The sequence below is a fragment of the Saccopteryx bilineata genome, chromosome 6 (genome assembly GCF_036850765.1).
Source record: "Saccopteryx bilineata isolate mSacBil1 chromosome 6, mSacBil1_pri_phased_curated, whole genome shotgun sequence".
Classification (NCBI taxonomy): domain Eukaryota; kingdom Metazoa; phylum Chordata; class Mammalia; order Chiroptera; family Emballonuridae; genus Saccopteryx; species Saccopteryx bilineata.
This window is the reverse complement of record NC_089495.1, coordinates 23,002,624-23,018,826: the sequence shown is the minus strand read 5'-3', so window position 1 is coordinate 23,018,826 and position 16,203 is coordinate 23,002,624. Positions and strand designations below refer to the sequence as shown.

General features: G+C 42.9%; 2 protein-coding genes across 2 annotated transcripts in view; one reads left to right on the top strand and one right to left on the bottom strand.

Annotated features, from left to right (window-relative positions):
• Nucleotides 1-4,521: 4,521 nt before the first annotated feature.
• The window catches only part of DCTN6 (dynactin subunit 6), a 21,447-nt gene continuing 9,765 nt past the window's right edge, over nucleotides 4,522-16,203 (bottom strand). Inside the window, exons 3-7 of the mRNA XM_066236810.1 lie at nucleotides 12,445-12,550; nucleotides 11,027-11,115; nucleotides 9,096-9,143; nucleotides 6,973-7,115; nucleotides 4,522-4,753 (exon numbers count right to left, since the gene is read on the bottom strand). Of these exons, the coding sequence (XP_066092907.1) occupies nucleotides 4,655-4,753; nucleotides 6,973-7,115; nucleotides 9,096-9,143; nucleotides 11,027-11,115; nucleotides 12,445-12,550 (485 nt within the window). The 3' untranslated portion in view covers nucleotides 4,522-4,654. The remainder of the gene's footprint in view (nucleotides 4,754-6,972; nucleotides 7,116-9,095; nucleotides 9,144-11,026; nucleotides 11,116-12,444; nucleotides 12,551-16,203) is intronic.
• The window catches only part of MBOAT4 (membrane bound O-acyltransferase domain containing 4), a 25,585-nt gene continuing 21,596 nt past the window's right edge, over nucleotides 12,215-16,203 (top strand). The window contains exon 1 of the mRNA XM_066236809.1: nucleotides 12,215-12,267. Coding sequence (XP_066092906.1) covers nucleotides 12,263-12,267 — 5 coding nt within the window. The 5' untranslated portion in view covers nucleotides 12,215-12,262. The remainder of the gene's footprint in view (nucleotides 12,268-16,203) is intronic.

Here is a 16,203-nt window from a genome sequence, read left to right as displayed (position 1 = left end):
ATCCGCAGAAAATGAAATTAAATTAGTGGTTGTCAGGGTTTAGGAGGAAGGAGGAATGAGGAATGACTGCTAATGGGCCCGGGGCTTTCTTTTTGGAGTGATTAAGATGTTTAAAAAGTAATAATGGTGATTGCTAACTTGAATGTATTAAAACCTACAGAACTGTGTACTTTAAAAGAACAAATTATGTCTCAAGCTGCTATAGAAAATCTAAATCGGATATGCAAAGGTACCTCAATATCATTGAATCCAATATCAAATTCTTTTTTTTTCATTCAGTGAGAGAAGCAAGGCAGAGAGAGAGACTCCCACATGAGCCCTGACTGGGATCCAACCAGCAAGCCAACTAGGGGGTGATGCTCTATCTATCTGGGGCGTTGCTCCATTACTCAGCAACCAAACTTTTCTTAGCACCTGAGGGGGAGGCCATGGAGCCGTCCTCAGCACCTGGGGCCAACTTGCTCCTATTGAGCCACGGGTACAGGAGAGGAAGAGAGAAAGAGAGAGAGAGGAGACAGAGAGAAGCGAGGGGGGGGGGGGAGGAGAAGCAGACGGTTGCTTCTCCTGTGTGCCCTGACCATAAATCAAATCCGGGACATCCACGTGCTGGGCCAAGACTCTACCATTGAGCCAACCGGCCAGGACCCAATATTGAATTCTTGTTCTTCAATATCAGACTTTATCCTCTTCCTGTGCTCTCTAGAGCTTAGTGAGTAGACCACCATTCAGTTACACAAAATAGAAACCCTTGGGTTATACTTGGCATCTTGTCTATCCGTTCTTCCAATATTTAGTCCAACCCTTAATCTTATCAATTTAACCTCCTAAATATCTCTTTAATTTTCTCATTTGTCTATATTTTTGTTGCTACATCCCAAAGCCACCATCATCTCTTGGTAACAAGGCTTTTTACCTGGCCTCCTGATCGATACACTCTTGTACCTCTTTAATTTGCCATTCATGCAGTGGCTGGTAGTGCTGGATTGCTCAATAGACAGACCAGGCACATGCTAACTACATCAACAGAGTAGGACACCAAAAAAACTGAGGCTAAATTTCTTGGTAATTTTTGCTATTTTATATCAGTTAGGATACAAAATTCCTTCAACAGAAAATCCAGCTCACACTTGCTGACATAGTGAGAAAAAGTATTAATTCAACTAACATGTTCAGACAGGTAGGTAGGCTCTAAGGTTGAACTCAGCCACGTCTTCAATCACCTAATTTTTTCTATCTTTTCTTCTCCTCCTCCTCCTCCTCTTTCTTCTTCCTTCTTCTTTCTTTCTTTTTCTTCTTCTTCTTCTTCTTCTTCTTCTTCTTCTTCTTCTTCTTCTTCTTCTTCTTCTTCTTCTTCTTCATTTTATTTACTAGTTTTACAGAGAGAGGAGAGAGAGGGAAGAGGGAGCAAGAAGTATCAACTCATAGATGTCCCACACTAGCTGTTCATTGATTGTTTGTCATATGTGCTGTGACCGGGTAAGCCCAGAGCTTCGAACCAGCAACCTCAGCGTTCCAAGTCAACGCTTCATCCCCTGAGCCACCACAGGCCAGGCAATGTGGCTCTTCTTTTATGCAAAGCTTGAACTATAAGAAAGGGGACCTCATGTATTGTCAAAGAAGGAAGGTAACTTTATAAAATATCATTTACAGCAAGATTGTTCCCCCTTCGTATTTCAATATTAAAAACTCAAATGCACTTGATTTTCTGTCATCTAACACAAGCAAAATTTAATAATTTATCTATAACTCAGTAAAGAGCTTTCCAACTTTTCTTCTTGTACTATGATACAGTTAAAATGAAAAAGACTATTAAATAGGATTAGGTGTGGGTCATTCTTTTTCCAATTCAAAAATACATTGAGCATGATGACGGAGGTTCACTAACCACAGAGGTAAACACGAAGTCAGTCTTCCCATCTGGCCTCTAAACATTGAAACAATAGGAAAATTGTAAAAGAATTGTTTGGAGTTCCCACTGAATTCAATAAGAATTACTCCTCTGGCCCTGGCCGGTTGGCTCAGCGGTAGAGCGTCGGCCTAGCGTGCGGAGGACCCGGGTTCGATTCCCGGCCAGGGCACACAGGAGACGCGCCCATTTGCTTCTCCATCCCTCCGCCACGCTTTCCTCTCTGTCTCTCTCTTCCCCTACCGCAGCCAAGGCTCCATTGGAGCAAAGATGGCCCGGGCGCTGGGGATGGCTCTGTGGCCTCTGCCCCAGGCGCTAGAGTGGCTCTGGTCGCAACATGGCGACGCCCAGGATGGGCAGAGCATCGCCCCCTGGTGGGCAGAGCGTCGCCCCTGGTGGGCGTGCCGGGTGGATCCCGGTCGGGCGCATGCGGGAGTCTGTCTGACTGTCTCTCCCTGTTTCCAGCTTCAGAAAAATGGAAAAGAAAAAAAAAAAGAATTACTCCTCTGTTGAGCCTTTAGGTCTTTCTACCTAAAACATTAAACTGGTTCTGTGTGTTATTACTAATTAACTGTGGTGGGCGATTATGGTGGGCTTTTGCTGTTTTCAGTAATAAAAGAAATATAGTTTCATTTTAGACAATTTAGGGGATGGAGAGGAAGTACTTCTAATTCCATGGCCCACCCTCAAGCGCCACCACTTTTATCATTTTGGTGGCTAATTCTTGGTGTGCAATCCAACCATTAGTAAGGGTAAATGAAGATCTCTTTCAAATACTTTAATCTTACAGCTTTATAATCCCCAGGGGAGACCTGCTATTTTATCACGGAGAGCACCCGGACACAGAATAGCTTTCCCCCTATTGGTTAGCAAATGGGTTCTTTGGAGAATTTATTATCCTTAGTAATCTGACCCATATTAAGGCTACTTTAGGCTTCGGTGTTTTATTAAACACAAACTAGGAACAGTTCCTTTCCTGCCTCCTTCAAAGGGAGATATATGTTAATATTTTAGAGCATTTACCAGGAGTAGAGCCAATGACACTAACCACATCCACATGGAGGCTCAGGCGTGACACCCTCCCACGGAGAAGTGTCGCTGGTCCTACTGGAGATCTGGCAAAGTAAGGGTCGTTCAGATCTTTTTGTTAGTGTTTCTCTCTAAAGAATTTCAGCGCTACTTTCATGTGAGTTTGAGGGCTAAGTTTCTGAATTAGAGTTTTTGTTTAACTGAATTCCGCTTTCCTATGGCTCAGACCCTGGAGCCAGTTTCTGTTCTGTGTGAATAATATGTCTGTAGCTTGAGGCCCACCCAACGTCTACGACTAGGAAATAGGTTCGTCTCTGACAGGTTCATCCCTTCTCTCCCTAAATGAGCTGTGCGCGTTCTGAAAGTCAGTCACTTGCTCCCAAACTCGTTTATGCAAGTTGTACTTAGTGATTATATAGTTTAATTCAGTATTACCCAAACCATATACTTATGAGTGTAGAGGGTGGCAATCTCTATGAAAAGAAGTTGAATGCTTGGGGGAAATGTGAGAAAGACGGGTCTTTATCAGGTCTTTGTCTAGGAGGAAAGCTGTAGAATTAGGTGTAAGACAAATGCGAAGGTTTGGGTGGAGGAAAGGGTTGTCAGAATCCAGAATCATGCCCTCACTTTGCTCCACAAGTACCCTGAGTTCTCACCCTACTGAAAGGAAAACAAACACCATACTTGCTGTAGGAACGGATGTCACAAATACATAAATAGCACAATCTTTTAGTATCTTGGTCCTCAGAAATCCAGGAAAACCACTCAATAGTCACTTGTCATTTTCATTAGACACCATTCTTTTTTTTTTTTTTAAACTTAAAATTTTTTTTTTATTGATTCTTTCCCTTTAGAGAGAGAGGGAGAGGGACAGAGAGAGAAAACAGACGACATGATCCGCTGTTCCAGCTACCCACGCTGTCCCTGGCTGACTCTTCTCCGCGCCCTGACCAGGGACGGAGCCCGCGACCCCAGCATGTCGGGAGGGCGCTCCAACCACCTGAGCCGCCTGGCCAGGGCCGACGCCATTCTTTTTGACTTTGTACTCTACTGAATATATCCTTTCTTGACCTTTCTGTTCTACCAAAAAGAAAAAAAAATATTTTTTTTTCTTGGGAACAAAAATAGCTGCTAAAATTTCACCTGAAATTTTAAAAAGCTATAAATCCACCAAAGAAAAAGGCAAACACATTAGCTTTAGTACAACTAGTACATAATAGAAATTAAGAGTTATTTTTGGGCAAGCTAATGTAAGTAGATCATCTGATTAAAGTATGCTCACTGAAAGTTCTGTCATGGGCATCTTTATTTAGTTTAGTATATGGCAGAATATAAATATATAACAACATGCCCTTTCTTGTCATGGGTAGTCTTCTGTGTAACTGACCTCTGTGGCCAACATTTTATATAACAAAAGAAAACTAAATCTATAAATTATCAGAAAAGAAACAAGGACATAGGAAAATAATACATTATATATAACAAAAGAAAACTAGATCTGTAAATTATCAGAAGAGGAACAAGGACATAGGAAAAGAATACATTTTATATAAATTATAGAGAAAGGTACAATGAAAATCTTTCACTTTACTTTTTGACTCAGTTTTACAAAATAAAGTCAACTTGTATTATGCTGTGTCCTACTAAGAGGGCATAGACTGTGGCCCTTCCAGAAGACAGTGGTCAAAGACAAATGTTATCTTGATGTCATAACTTGTCTCAGTTCTTCACCGGAGTTGAGCTTCCTTTCATAGTCTTCTTCAAGTGGTGGTAGTTGGGCAAGATCTTCATCAGGAAATCCAGCTGTAGTGTCTGGGGCTGAAATGGAAGATAAAGAACTGACTATAGAGACAAAAGTTCAGAGTACAAGTAAAAGGCCCTGTCCTGTTGGCTCAGTGAGTGTCAGCCCGGTATGTAGAAGTCCCGCATTTGATTCCCTGGCAGGGCACACAGGAGAAGCGACCATCTGTTTCTTCACTCCTCCCCCTTTTCTCTCCCTCTCTCCCTCCCTCTCCTTCTCCCTCTCCACCCCCTCTCTCTCTTCCTCTCCTATAGCCATGGCTCATTTGAGCAAGTTAGCCCTGGGTGCTGAGGATGGCACCATGGCCTCACCTCAGGTTCTAAAATAGTTCATTTGTCTAGCAATAGCCCCAGATGGGCAGAGCATCACCCCATAGGGCGTTTGCCAGTGGATCCCGGTCGGGTACATGCAGAAGTCTGTATGTTTGCCTCCCCACCTCTCACTTAATAAAAAAGACAAAAAAAGAGTACATGTAGAAGTGATTATCACTAGGTCATGGAATTACAGGCGATTATCACTGAATTATTATTGCTTACCCATCTTCTTTTTTTTTTTTTAATTTACAATAAACATACATATTAAGTTTGGTTAGAAGAAAAGTCAATCATGGATTTTTCTGATATATGATATCAGTACTCACGTAGGAGAATCTTTCAAAAAAAAAGTCAAAAGATTTTATATATAAATACATACATATATATATGAGCCTAATTTGTGGTGGCGCAGTGGATAAAGTGTTGACCTGGAACACTGAGGTCGCCAGTTCAAACCCCCGGGCTTGCCCAGTTAAGGCACATATGAGAAACAACTACTATGAGTTGGTGCTTCCCTCTCCTCACCACCCCCACTTCTCTCTTTTTCTCTCTCCTCTAAAAAAAAAAAAAAAAAAAAAAATCAATAAAATATATAGATATATATGATTTAGTTTTCAACATTGCTTTTATAGATTTTACCTTGGTCTCAAAAATGTTAAAAAGTTCCAATTACAGAAGTCAACATAGTAAAATACCCAGAGTACATTGCCTTTCACAAGACGTACAGAGCACACATCTGCAGTCCTCATCTGATCTTCACTCTTCACACACGAGCTTTGCCCGAACTTCCCTCAGTGTAAAACGCCCCCGGGTACTTGGGAAAAAGATGCACTTTTAGCCCTCGACACTGATTCACGAAGTCTGCGGAGTCCTCTTTGAATGAGGACTTCTGCACGACCTTCCCGAGCCCTGAAACGGGGAGAACTGCCGCCTGCCAGTGTGTACTGAGGTTCAGACACCCTTGCTCACTTAATTCTGGCCTCCCTCCCCCGGCCCCAGCTTCATTTCTCCCTCTGGAATCACGTGTGCTGTTATGTAGACAGATAGTGAAAAATACTGGACAGGTTCCTATTTTCTTTCCAGTCTACAGAAGTAATACTTGCTTAGAATAAGCAGCAATAATAAAAGCCAAAAGTTACAGAAATAGAATAACCCGAAAGAACTGGAGTTTAAATTTCCGATGAAATTGGCTAAGAAGCAGAGACAAAGTGATAAATGTCATGAAAAACACTTTCTTTCAGAGGCGGAACTAAGGAAGGAGACTGAGGGCGCCGACAGGGGCTCCAGATCTCAGTCAGAACGTCTTCCGTCAGCGGGAAGTCCCAACCCTTTCTTACTCGGCTGCTACCTGACAAGAAACTCCGGATCCCTCCTCTTCGTGACTCTTAGTTCTTAGGAGACGGTCATTTCTCATAGGCCAGGAAGTTATCCAAACACACTTGCATATTCACAGCTGTACTTATTCTCAACCTGACTATGTCAGTAACTAACTGATAGACCCCCAACTGGCTGTCCAGTATAAATTTGGTAGGGTCCCTCCTAACCCTTGAAGACTGATACTTCATGTGGAATCAATACGTTTTCAGATTCTGTAATAAATGTTCAGTGGAAATGCGTAAGACCAAGAATAATATCTCTGAGTTTTTGTTTCCATAATCAATTTGTCATTGATTGTACCTATTTGATTTGTCATCTTTGCAAGTATTCTTTATGTTAACTTACAGACCACATAATTCCACTGCAAATATATTCTAGTTTTAGGAATATTTCTGTGATACTTTATTTTAATAATTTCTTTTTACTTATTTTTAGTTTTGAAAATGTATTGTGAATTGACTTTATTGATTGATTGATTGATTGGGGGGGTATTTTGGGGAAATCAGCAGCCCTCGAAAGAACTCTTTCATTAGAGCTTCTAGTACCTGTGGTCGCTCAGTCTGCACCCGACGAAGGCAGTCTACACCATAGATCACCGTGTTCTCAGGAATGACTTCAAATGTATTTAAGTTGCAGCAAGCCCCAATGATGCAACCACTTGTCAATATTACATTTCTGCCTACATATGCTGCAGTAAAAACATGGGAAGAATTACAATTTAAGACATCAGATGATTAGAACACTATTTTTTCTAAGATGATTTAGGTAAAAAATGCAAACTGGTTTAAGAAAGAAAGGAAATACTTCATTTCAGAATTTGTATAGCATAGGTACCAGACTAGTTTTCAGAGCTCTGCTGTTGATTAGTTGTGTGACCTTGGTCAAGTCACTATACGTTCTCTGAGCAACTTTCTCAATAAATAAAGAGGCCATCCTACTGCACAGTGTGCTGTAAGAAATAAATGGATAGCAACCATATAGTGCTCAGCACAGGTTCGACACATAGCAAGTATTTAATAAATAGAAAATGACAATAATGATGGTAATAACAATTGGTAATCCACATTAAAATAAAAGCATAGCCCTGGCCGGTTGGCTCAGCGGTAGAGCGTCGGCCTAGCGTGCGGAGGACCCGGGTTCGATTCCGGCCAGGGCACACAGGAGAAGCGCCCATTTGCTTCTCCACCCCTCCGCCGCGCTTTCCTCTCTGTCTCTCTCTTCCCCTTCTGCAGCCAAGGCTCCATTGGAGCAAAGATGGCCCGGGCGCTGGGGATGGCTCTGTGGCCTCTGCCTCAGGCGCTAGAGTGGCTCTGGTCGCAACATGGCGACGCCCAGGACGGGCAGAGCATCGCCCCCTGGTGGGCAGAGCGTCGCCTCTGGTGGGCGTGCCGGGTGGATCCCGGTCGGGCGCAAGCGGGAGTCTGACTGTCTCTCCCTGTTTCCAGCTTCAGAAAAATGAAAAAATAAAAAATAAAAAAATAAATAAAATAAAAGCATGAAGCAGAGTCACAAAAAGTCTAATTTTATTATTTAAAAAGAGAAGTATTTTCTTTCATGCCAATCAGAACCAAGAAAGAGAAAGCATTATTCTAAAGAGGTCCCAATGTTTAGGTCCCTTGGGACCTTCGTGGGACAAGCTCTTGGAGCTGCTCCCCAGCTGTGGTGGTGACTTTATATGACTCCCTGCCTGGAACTGTTTATAAGTAGCTTAGGTTTGCTTCTGATTGGCCAGGGCAGTAGACCTGAAATTAAAAAAAGCAATTGGCTATCAAAACTGATTTTTTCTTTAACTCCACAATGATGTTATCAACTAACTTATCATTGATACTAGTGTTTCGTAGAAGTCTTTTTTCAAACTTTCATTTGAACTTTCCATAAAGTTCAGTTCTGATTTAAGTATATATACACAGCAGAAATTTTAATTTAATGTATTAAGTGTATTACCAATGGGGTTCCTTAAAGGCAAAGAATTAGTCTCCCAGCTACACAAGTCCACTTCCAAGCACACCCTCCCTCCACGCACACCTCGGAAACACGGCAGGTTCGGCCCCAGAGAACAACAGAGAAGCGAATGCAATGCAATAAAACGAGTCACAAGAAATTCTTGGTTTCCCACTGCAAAAAAGTTATGTTTACACTATACTGTAGTCTGTCTATTAAGTGTGCAATAGCGTTATGTCTAACAAAACAATGTACATATCTTAAAAAAAAAAAGACTTAATTGGCCCTTACCAGTTGGCTCAGTGATAGAGCATCAGCCCACGTGTGGATGTCCCGGGTTCAATTCCCGGTCAGGGCACACAGGAGAGGCGCCCATCGCTTTTCCACCCCTCCCCTCTCACTTTTCCCTCTTTCTCTCTTCCCCTCCCCTTGGGTTGCAATGGAGCAAGGGCCCCAGATGAGCAGAGCATCGCCCCCTAGTGGGCTTGCCGGGTGGAACCCAGTCGGGCGCATGCAGGAGTCTCTCTCTGCCTCCCCTCCTAACACTAAACAAACAAAAGAGACTTTATTGCTAAAATTGCTAACCATCATTGAGCTCTCAGCAAGTCATAGCCCTTTTGTTGGTGGAGGCTGGCCATGAGGCCTGCCTGCGCTGAGGCTGTACCCCAGACCCCACAGGAGAAAGGAGGGGATCCCTTGTCACGAGAAAACTCCCAACACGGCTTACCTTTGGATTCGATAACATTATTATCTCCCATTTTCATGGCTTGGGAATCTGTAAGCCAGAGTTAAGTAAACACTGCAAGTATGTTCCTCTTTCCCGACTACTTCGCTCTGACCTCACCCTGCCCCGGGACAGAGGACGGAGGCGTGGGAAGGGCCAGCAGGCTCGGCCTGGCCACAGCTCCTTGCTCAGGGGAGTCTGGGCGTCAAGTCCTAATCTTTAAATAGAAATATCTCCAAGTATAAATAAATGACTTCCATCTTTTAAAAGAAATGAGCACCTATATCTCAATTCTGAGAGTAACATATTTCCACAATTGTTTTAATAAAGTTAAAAGTATCTATCACTCAATGACTTAATCATAACATGTTAATGGTTTGATATATCCTTATATAATTATATATATATTTCCCTTTATATAACTGGGACTCAAACTGCAAAGTCAAACTGTATCAACTTTTGTAGCCCACTTTATTTGGTTCCTTTACATTTCTAAGCATTATTATGTATCATTAAAATTGTTAAAAACATAATTTTAAATGACTGCCTAAAGGTTGTAATAGTACATGTTATGTTTTATTTAAATATTTTGCTATTGTTACACATTTTTAGATTTGTTACCCCTCCAAGTATTTTATATTATAAAACAATGTCTTACTGATACCATACAAAGATTTTACTATCTTTTTAGAGTACACAATCAAGCAAAAGAATTGGTGATACTCTGGGGAAAAAAAACAAAGAATAAAATACTTTCATCCCCATCCACCATCTCCTTGCATCAGACAATGTGCCGTCAACCTAAATCTATATAGGAATCACATGGGCATAGCTGTGGCTCTTAACCCAGGACAGAAGCCTGGGTTACTGTTGCTGTGTCTACTGTCACTTAGTCATTACTACCCGACAAGTTGTAGCGACAGGAACATGATGGTGCCTTCAAAATGCTGAGCTAAAGGTGTGTCCATGTGTGTACACATGTGTGCAAGCGTGTCTGAAAATAGCTTCTTTACTGGGTTTTTTAGTGGAATAGATGGGATAATTTTTTTCATATACTACAACTAAATCTTCTCAAAGAACAGGATGGCCCTGCCCCCAAAATATAATTAATATATCTATAATAGGCCCTGGCCAATTGGCTCAGTGGTAGAGCGTTGGCCTGGTACAGGGGTCAGGAACCTATGGCTTGCGAGCCACATGTGGCTCTTTGATGGCTGCATCTGGCTCGCAGAAAAATCTTTAATAAAAAAAATAATGTTAAAAATATAAAACATTCTCATGTATTACAATCTATTCATTTCCTACTGCTTATGTTCATGGTTGTGGGTGGCTGGAGCCAATCACAGCTGTCCTCCGGGAGAAACCAAATTTTTATTGGATAATGCGTAAGGTACACGGGTCGTTGTCTGGCTCTCATGGAATTAAATTTTAAAATATGGGGCGTTCATGGCTCTCTCAGCTAAAATGGTTCCCAACCCCTAGCCTGGTATGTGGAAGTCCTGGGTTTGATTCCCAGTCAGGGCACACAGGAGAAGCGCCCATCTGCTTCTGCCCCTCCCCCTCTCCTTCCTCTCTGTCTCTCTCTTCCCCTCCAGCAGCCAAGGCTCCATTGGAGCAAAGTTGGCCCAGGCACTGAGGATGGCTCCATGGCCTCCGTCTGAGGCACTAGAATGGCTCCAGTGCAATGGAGCGATGGCCCAGATGGGCAGAGCATCACCCCCTGGTGGGCATGCTGGGTGGATCCCAGTGGGGCGCATGTGCGAGTCTGTCTCTCTGCCTCCATGCTTCTCACTTCAGAAAAATACAAAAAGAAAAAAATATATATATCTATAATAAATGTACTTGATAAATTATGACAATTTCTATGAACAGTCTTAGGTACTATAATAAAAGACACCTGGGAATGATTTATCTTAAATTATAGTAAAGGATACAACAGCCAACTTCAAATACATTATTGGTGCCAATGATCATGGGTTTGGGTTCTGGATCCTCAGTGTCAGGGGTGATATTATCAGGGTAACTATAAAAAGAAGAAACAAAGCATCAAAAAGTCAATAATGTAATATACAATTCTCCTGTTTTAGAACATGGGTTCATTCTCTCTATTTTACCTACATCAAGCTTAAAATATGTAACTGTCATTTCTTACTGCAAATGAATTATGTATCCCTTATACTTGATTCAAAGTTTAAAAAGAACCACTAACACGTAAAGAAGTCACAGGTAATAGAGAACAGCCTTCCTTTTATTTTTGAAACTCAAAGCTCAGAGAGACTTCTCCAGGACAAGGAAAAAAAGAGAATGGCTCTGACTTTTAGCTTATTGAATTGGGGTCAAAATCATGTCTAAGTTGAAAATTTTCCATTCTTAATAATCAATCATAAACAGATATTCACATAAAATAATTATGTTATGCTGTTAGTTGAAATATTTGGAACATAAAATGTTTGTGGTCTAAGAGGAGGAAGTCATTTAAAAACGACTGGTGATTTATCCCGGACAGCTGAGTTACTTCAGGATATAGCTGTTGTTAATTGACTTACACTTAAGGTGCCAAAATATATTTTAAAAAGAAACTGCTTAATATAGTAAGAAACTCCCCAATCTTAAGTAAGCTTTAAGACAAAAAATCTCTTTATCAGTTAAATATTTTCCCAAGGTCTTTGTTACAAATTCCACACATTGTTGCTATAAATTAGGTATAAGCTTGGATTTCCTGCCAAGATTATAGCTAGAAAGCTTTACAAATGCTTATAAAAATTTCATAGGTATTAGTGTCTATGTGGTTCACTCTGATCATGTACATGGTTCTAATATGTTATTATATTTTTAATCTTTAAAGTTTAACAATTGCCTCTAGGACTCAAAATTTTTCAAATAAATTCGGGGTATTGCCCCTACAAAGCATGTAAAGTTATATGTCAAAGTAAAGCTCACGAGCCTGCGCCAGACTAATAACATTTCAGCCAGAACCCAGAAAGCAACCAACAAGCTCTTCCGGGTGGCCACACAGCGCCGCAGGGGGGGGGGGGGTTCTCAGGAGCCGTGCGCTTACGGAAGGGGGAGGTACTGGTGTGGGGGGGAGATGAGCAGACCGAGAGTCGGAGTCCAGTCGGCTACCAACCCCCCACGAGCTACCTCACCTGGGACGAGCCTCTTCACTCATCATGAGGTCTGTAGTTTCCTCATTTACTAATTACTTGTATAGAAAATGACCCTTAATGTTTCCCTTGTTCTGAAACAGCGGGCTTTCCAGATGTCAGTTACAAAAGGTTCCTAAGTTAGAGGAAATGAATAAAAACCCAATCTGTGGTCCTCGGGGCAGCGTATCTGTAAGAGGCTTACTCACGCGTTTATGATCAGCGCCTGTTCCTCTATTAGGTTACCTTCCCCAATCACTATAGGTCCGGCCTCCGCAATGATTCGTGCTTTGGGGTGGATCACTGTCCTCGGTCCTGTTAGAAGTACGGGGACAAGAAATTATTAGGGAAGTCTATGCTCCAAACAGAAGCAAAGGACGTTCACGTGTGTGTGTGTGTGTTTGTGTGTGCGCGCGCACGCGCGTGTGCACGTGAGGCTGTTGGGAGGAACATTTACTAAAATATGTGCCAGGCACCACACAAGGCACTTAACAAATGTTATCTCCCCAGCTGCTATCGTTAGCAGTTAGTGCCAAATCTCAGACCAAGGTGAGTGGAGACAGCACAGGGCCTTGGAGCCAGACAGCCCTGGCTCACACTTGTTATCTCAGAGGTGAAATGGAAGTGGTGATAATACTCGTCTTGCAGGGTTGTTGTAAGGATTAGCTGAAATGTTTGTAGACCCAGTATTCTGGGGCATAGTTGGTAATAAAAATGAATTTTCTTCCTTCCTTTCCTGCACAAAGGTGAACCACCTAGCACTTTCGTATGCTATTGTACTACAGAGTCCGTCCTTTCAGTAAACGATTAAGGAGGATTATGGGAGGGATGGGAGTCAGAAAATATGGAAACTGACCTTAGGTCTGCTACTTTGTCACTGTCCCTATTACAAGTTTTCCTATGCGAGCCTGCAGAGCTTCTGTTGTCTGGCCTAGCATGTGATTTTTAACCAGTTAAAGGGGGACAGTGCAAGGAGCCAACTGTGATTACTGGGGTCCTGAGACTCTGACAGGGAAACCGAAGGCAGTAACTCGAGTCTCAGATCGAAGGGAGCAGGAAAGGGGCCTTGTGAAGTCCCTTCCCCTCCAGGCTGGCGGAGTCGCGTGCCTAAGCACAGATTCGTAATGCTGACACGTTCTCTCTCCCGGGTTTTACTAACCCACAGTCCTAGCATGTGCTGATAATGAAACCACTGATGCGAAAACAGAACTTCGTTTTAGCCTCTCCCTCCCACACCCACTGGACCCATCCCATATTCTAAAGCTATTTGTATTGGTAAACTAGCAGACAGAAAGTAACTGACTCTGGGAGTAAGAGAGGGAGGCAGTGCGTTGACAGAAGGTGAAGAGGGGGTCAGGAAGAAGACACTGACCATGAGATTCAATTGCATAAATTGCAAATTCATTCAATAATCATCTATTTTTGAGAGGCAAGATTTAGCGCTGTATGTTATGGAAAAACAAAAAGACACATTCTATTTTTGTCCTTTGAGCCTGTCTTCTTAAAAACTGGGAATACGTGGCCCTGGCCAGTTGCTCGGTGGATAGAGCACTGGCCCTGTGTGAACATCCGGGGTTGACCTCCCTTCAGGGCACACAGGAGAGGTGACCATCTGCTTTCCCCCCCTTCCCTCTCCCCCTCCTCTCCCTCTTCCCATCCCACAGCCCGTGGCTGGTCTGGTTCGAGCATGGACTCCAGGTGCTGCGGATGGCTTGGTTGGTCCTAGTGTCAGCCTCAGGCACTGGCGAGAGCTCGGTTGGTTCGAGCATCAGCCCCAGACGGGGGTTGCCAGGTGGATCCCAGTTGGGGTGCATGCAGGAGTCTGTCTCTCTGTCTCACCTTCTCTCAAACAAACAAACAAACAAACAAAAACGGGGAATACGTCACACACGAGTGTATTAAAATAAATAAGGAGGCATCCCTTGTACCCAAAGAATTGGAACGAACCTCAGTGAAGATTATTTTTTACTAAATAATGAAGAGCTGGAGATTGCTAACGGGCTGGGGGAGCTGAAACAGGATGCACAAGGTACACACACTCTGGTAGGAAACAGCCAGAGAGTGGCTTTGCTATTTCTGTCACCTCTAGCTCTCCAAGTCCTCAGCTGCTGAAGTAAAAGTTCCCTTGCCTATTCAGGATAGGAGATTTCAGGATAGAAGACGGGATCTCTCAGGTTCTTGGGAAGCTTCTCAACTTGACCATGGTCGTGAACACACGTGCCTTTTTATCTTTGTTAAAAAACAACAACAAGGCCCTGGCTGGTTGGCTTAGCAGTAGAGCGTCGGCCTGGTGTGCGGGGGACCCGGTTCGATTCCCGGCCAGGGCACATAGGAGAAGCGCCCATTTGCTTCTCCACCCTCCCCATTCCTCTCTGTCTCTCTCTTCCCCTCCCGCAGCCGAGGCTCCATTAGAGCAAAGATGGCCCGGGCGCTGGGGATGGCTCCTTGGCCCCTGCCCCAGGCGCTAGAGTGGCTCTGGTCGAGGCAGAGCGACGCCCTGGAGGGGCAGAGCATCGCCCCCTGATGGGCAGAGTGTCGCCCCTGGTGGGCGTGCCGGGTGGATCCCGGTTGGGCGCATGCGGGAGTCTGTCTGACTGTCTCTCCCCGTTTCCAGCTTCAGAAAAATACAAACAAACAAACAAACAAAAACAACAACAACACATGTGTGTTGTTCAGCTAGCTCAGTTGGTTAGAGCATTGTACTGAAGTGCAGAGGTTGCTGGTTCGATCCCCAGTCTGTAAACTTTGGGACAAAGCTCTATCCAGTTAGGACAACATTGGATTCCTTTGAAATGAGATCTTTCTTACAGGTCTTCTAGCTGTGTGAACCAATTTAAATAGGTAGTTTGCAAAATTCTAGATTTACATTTTGTTTCAAAATGTTCTATATAATAAAGGGACACAATGTATTTTGAGTTCTCTGTAATTAAAGCCCCAGTCAATACCCAACCCCTTGTCTATAAAGCCTAGACTCTGGCTTCCAGCACTTAAAGGCTATGTGGTTAATCTCTCAAAAGCCTGTTTTCTCATCTATAAAATGATGAGATCTATAACTACATCAGTGGCTGGAGTGTGAACTATAGGAAATAATGTTTGAAAGAGAGATCATGGCATCTAGCCCATAGTGCTTAAAAAATTGAGGCTTATCACTGTCTGACACTAAGAGCCAACAGAAAGCTTTATCACAGTCAGTAAAATAAGGCCCGGTCTGAGACACAGACGAAAAGGGCCTCCCTTACTCCTTAACTCAGGTCATGAGCTGAATATCTCCGTTTAATCAGAAGAGAAATTTCTGCCCCTAATTTTAAGATAATAAAAAAATTAATACAGGTATCTTCCATACTAGCATTAAAAGTCTGAGGATGAAGAGCTCGTCGTGGCAGTGACAGAAAGCAGACCCCTCGCACTGCTAGATAAGGAGCCACAGACGCTAGGTAGGTCTGCTAGTCCCCAAGAGGCAGCTCTGACGACAAGCAGACTTGTGAGAAGATACCTGAGAACGGACTAACAAGACAGAGGTACCACTGGGACCTATGCTTCTTTAAAAGTTGCTCTTTCCCCTGGCAAAGATGATAAATATATGCTAATTACACAACAAACCAAACAGATAACACAAAATTTCAAAAATCCCATCTCATGTCCTCTTATACAATATACAAAAATAATGCCTGCGTTATTTTAACCAGATGTTCTCTTCGTATTCTTTTTAAAAACCATTATTAATAAGTTAGGTAGTAAATAACTGGAAGGCTGGTTTTAAATCTGAGAGCCTTGTCCTGGGAGGTAGAATCATATCCACGTAGGTAAGATTTGTGCTTAAGACACTACCTCCACCTAGCGGCAGCACTGCCAAACTACAAGTCCTGGTGCTTCCGAGCTGAAATAACGTAAAAGATCGAACTACCAATTTGGACTTGTGAAGTAACAGCAAATGCCATGGGCGACCATAAACTGAATAGTTCCTCTAA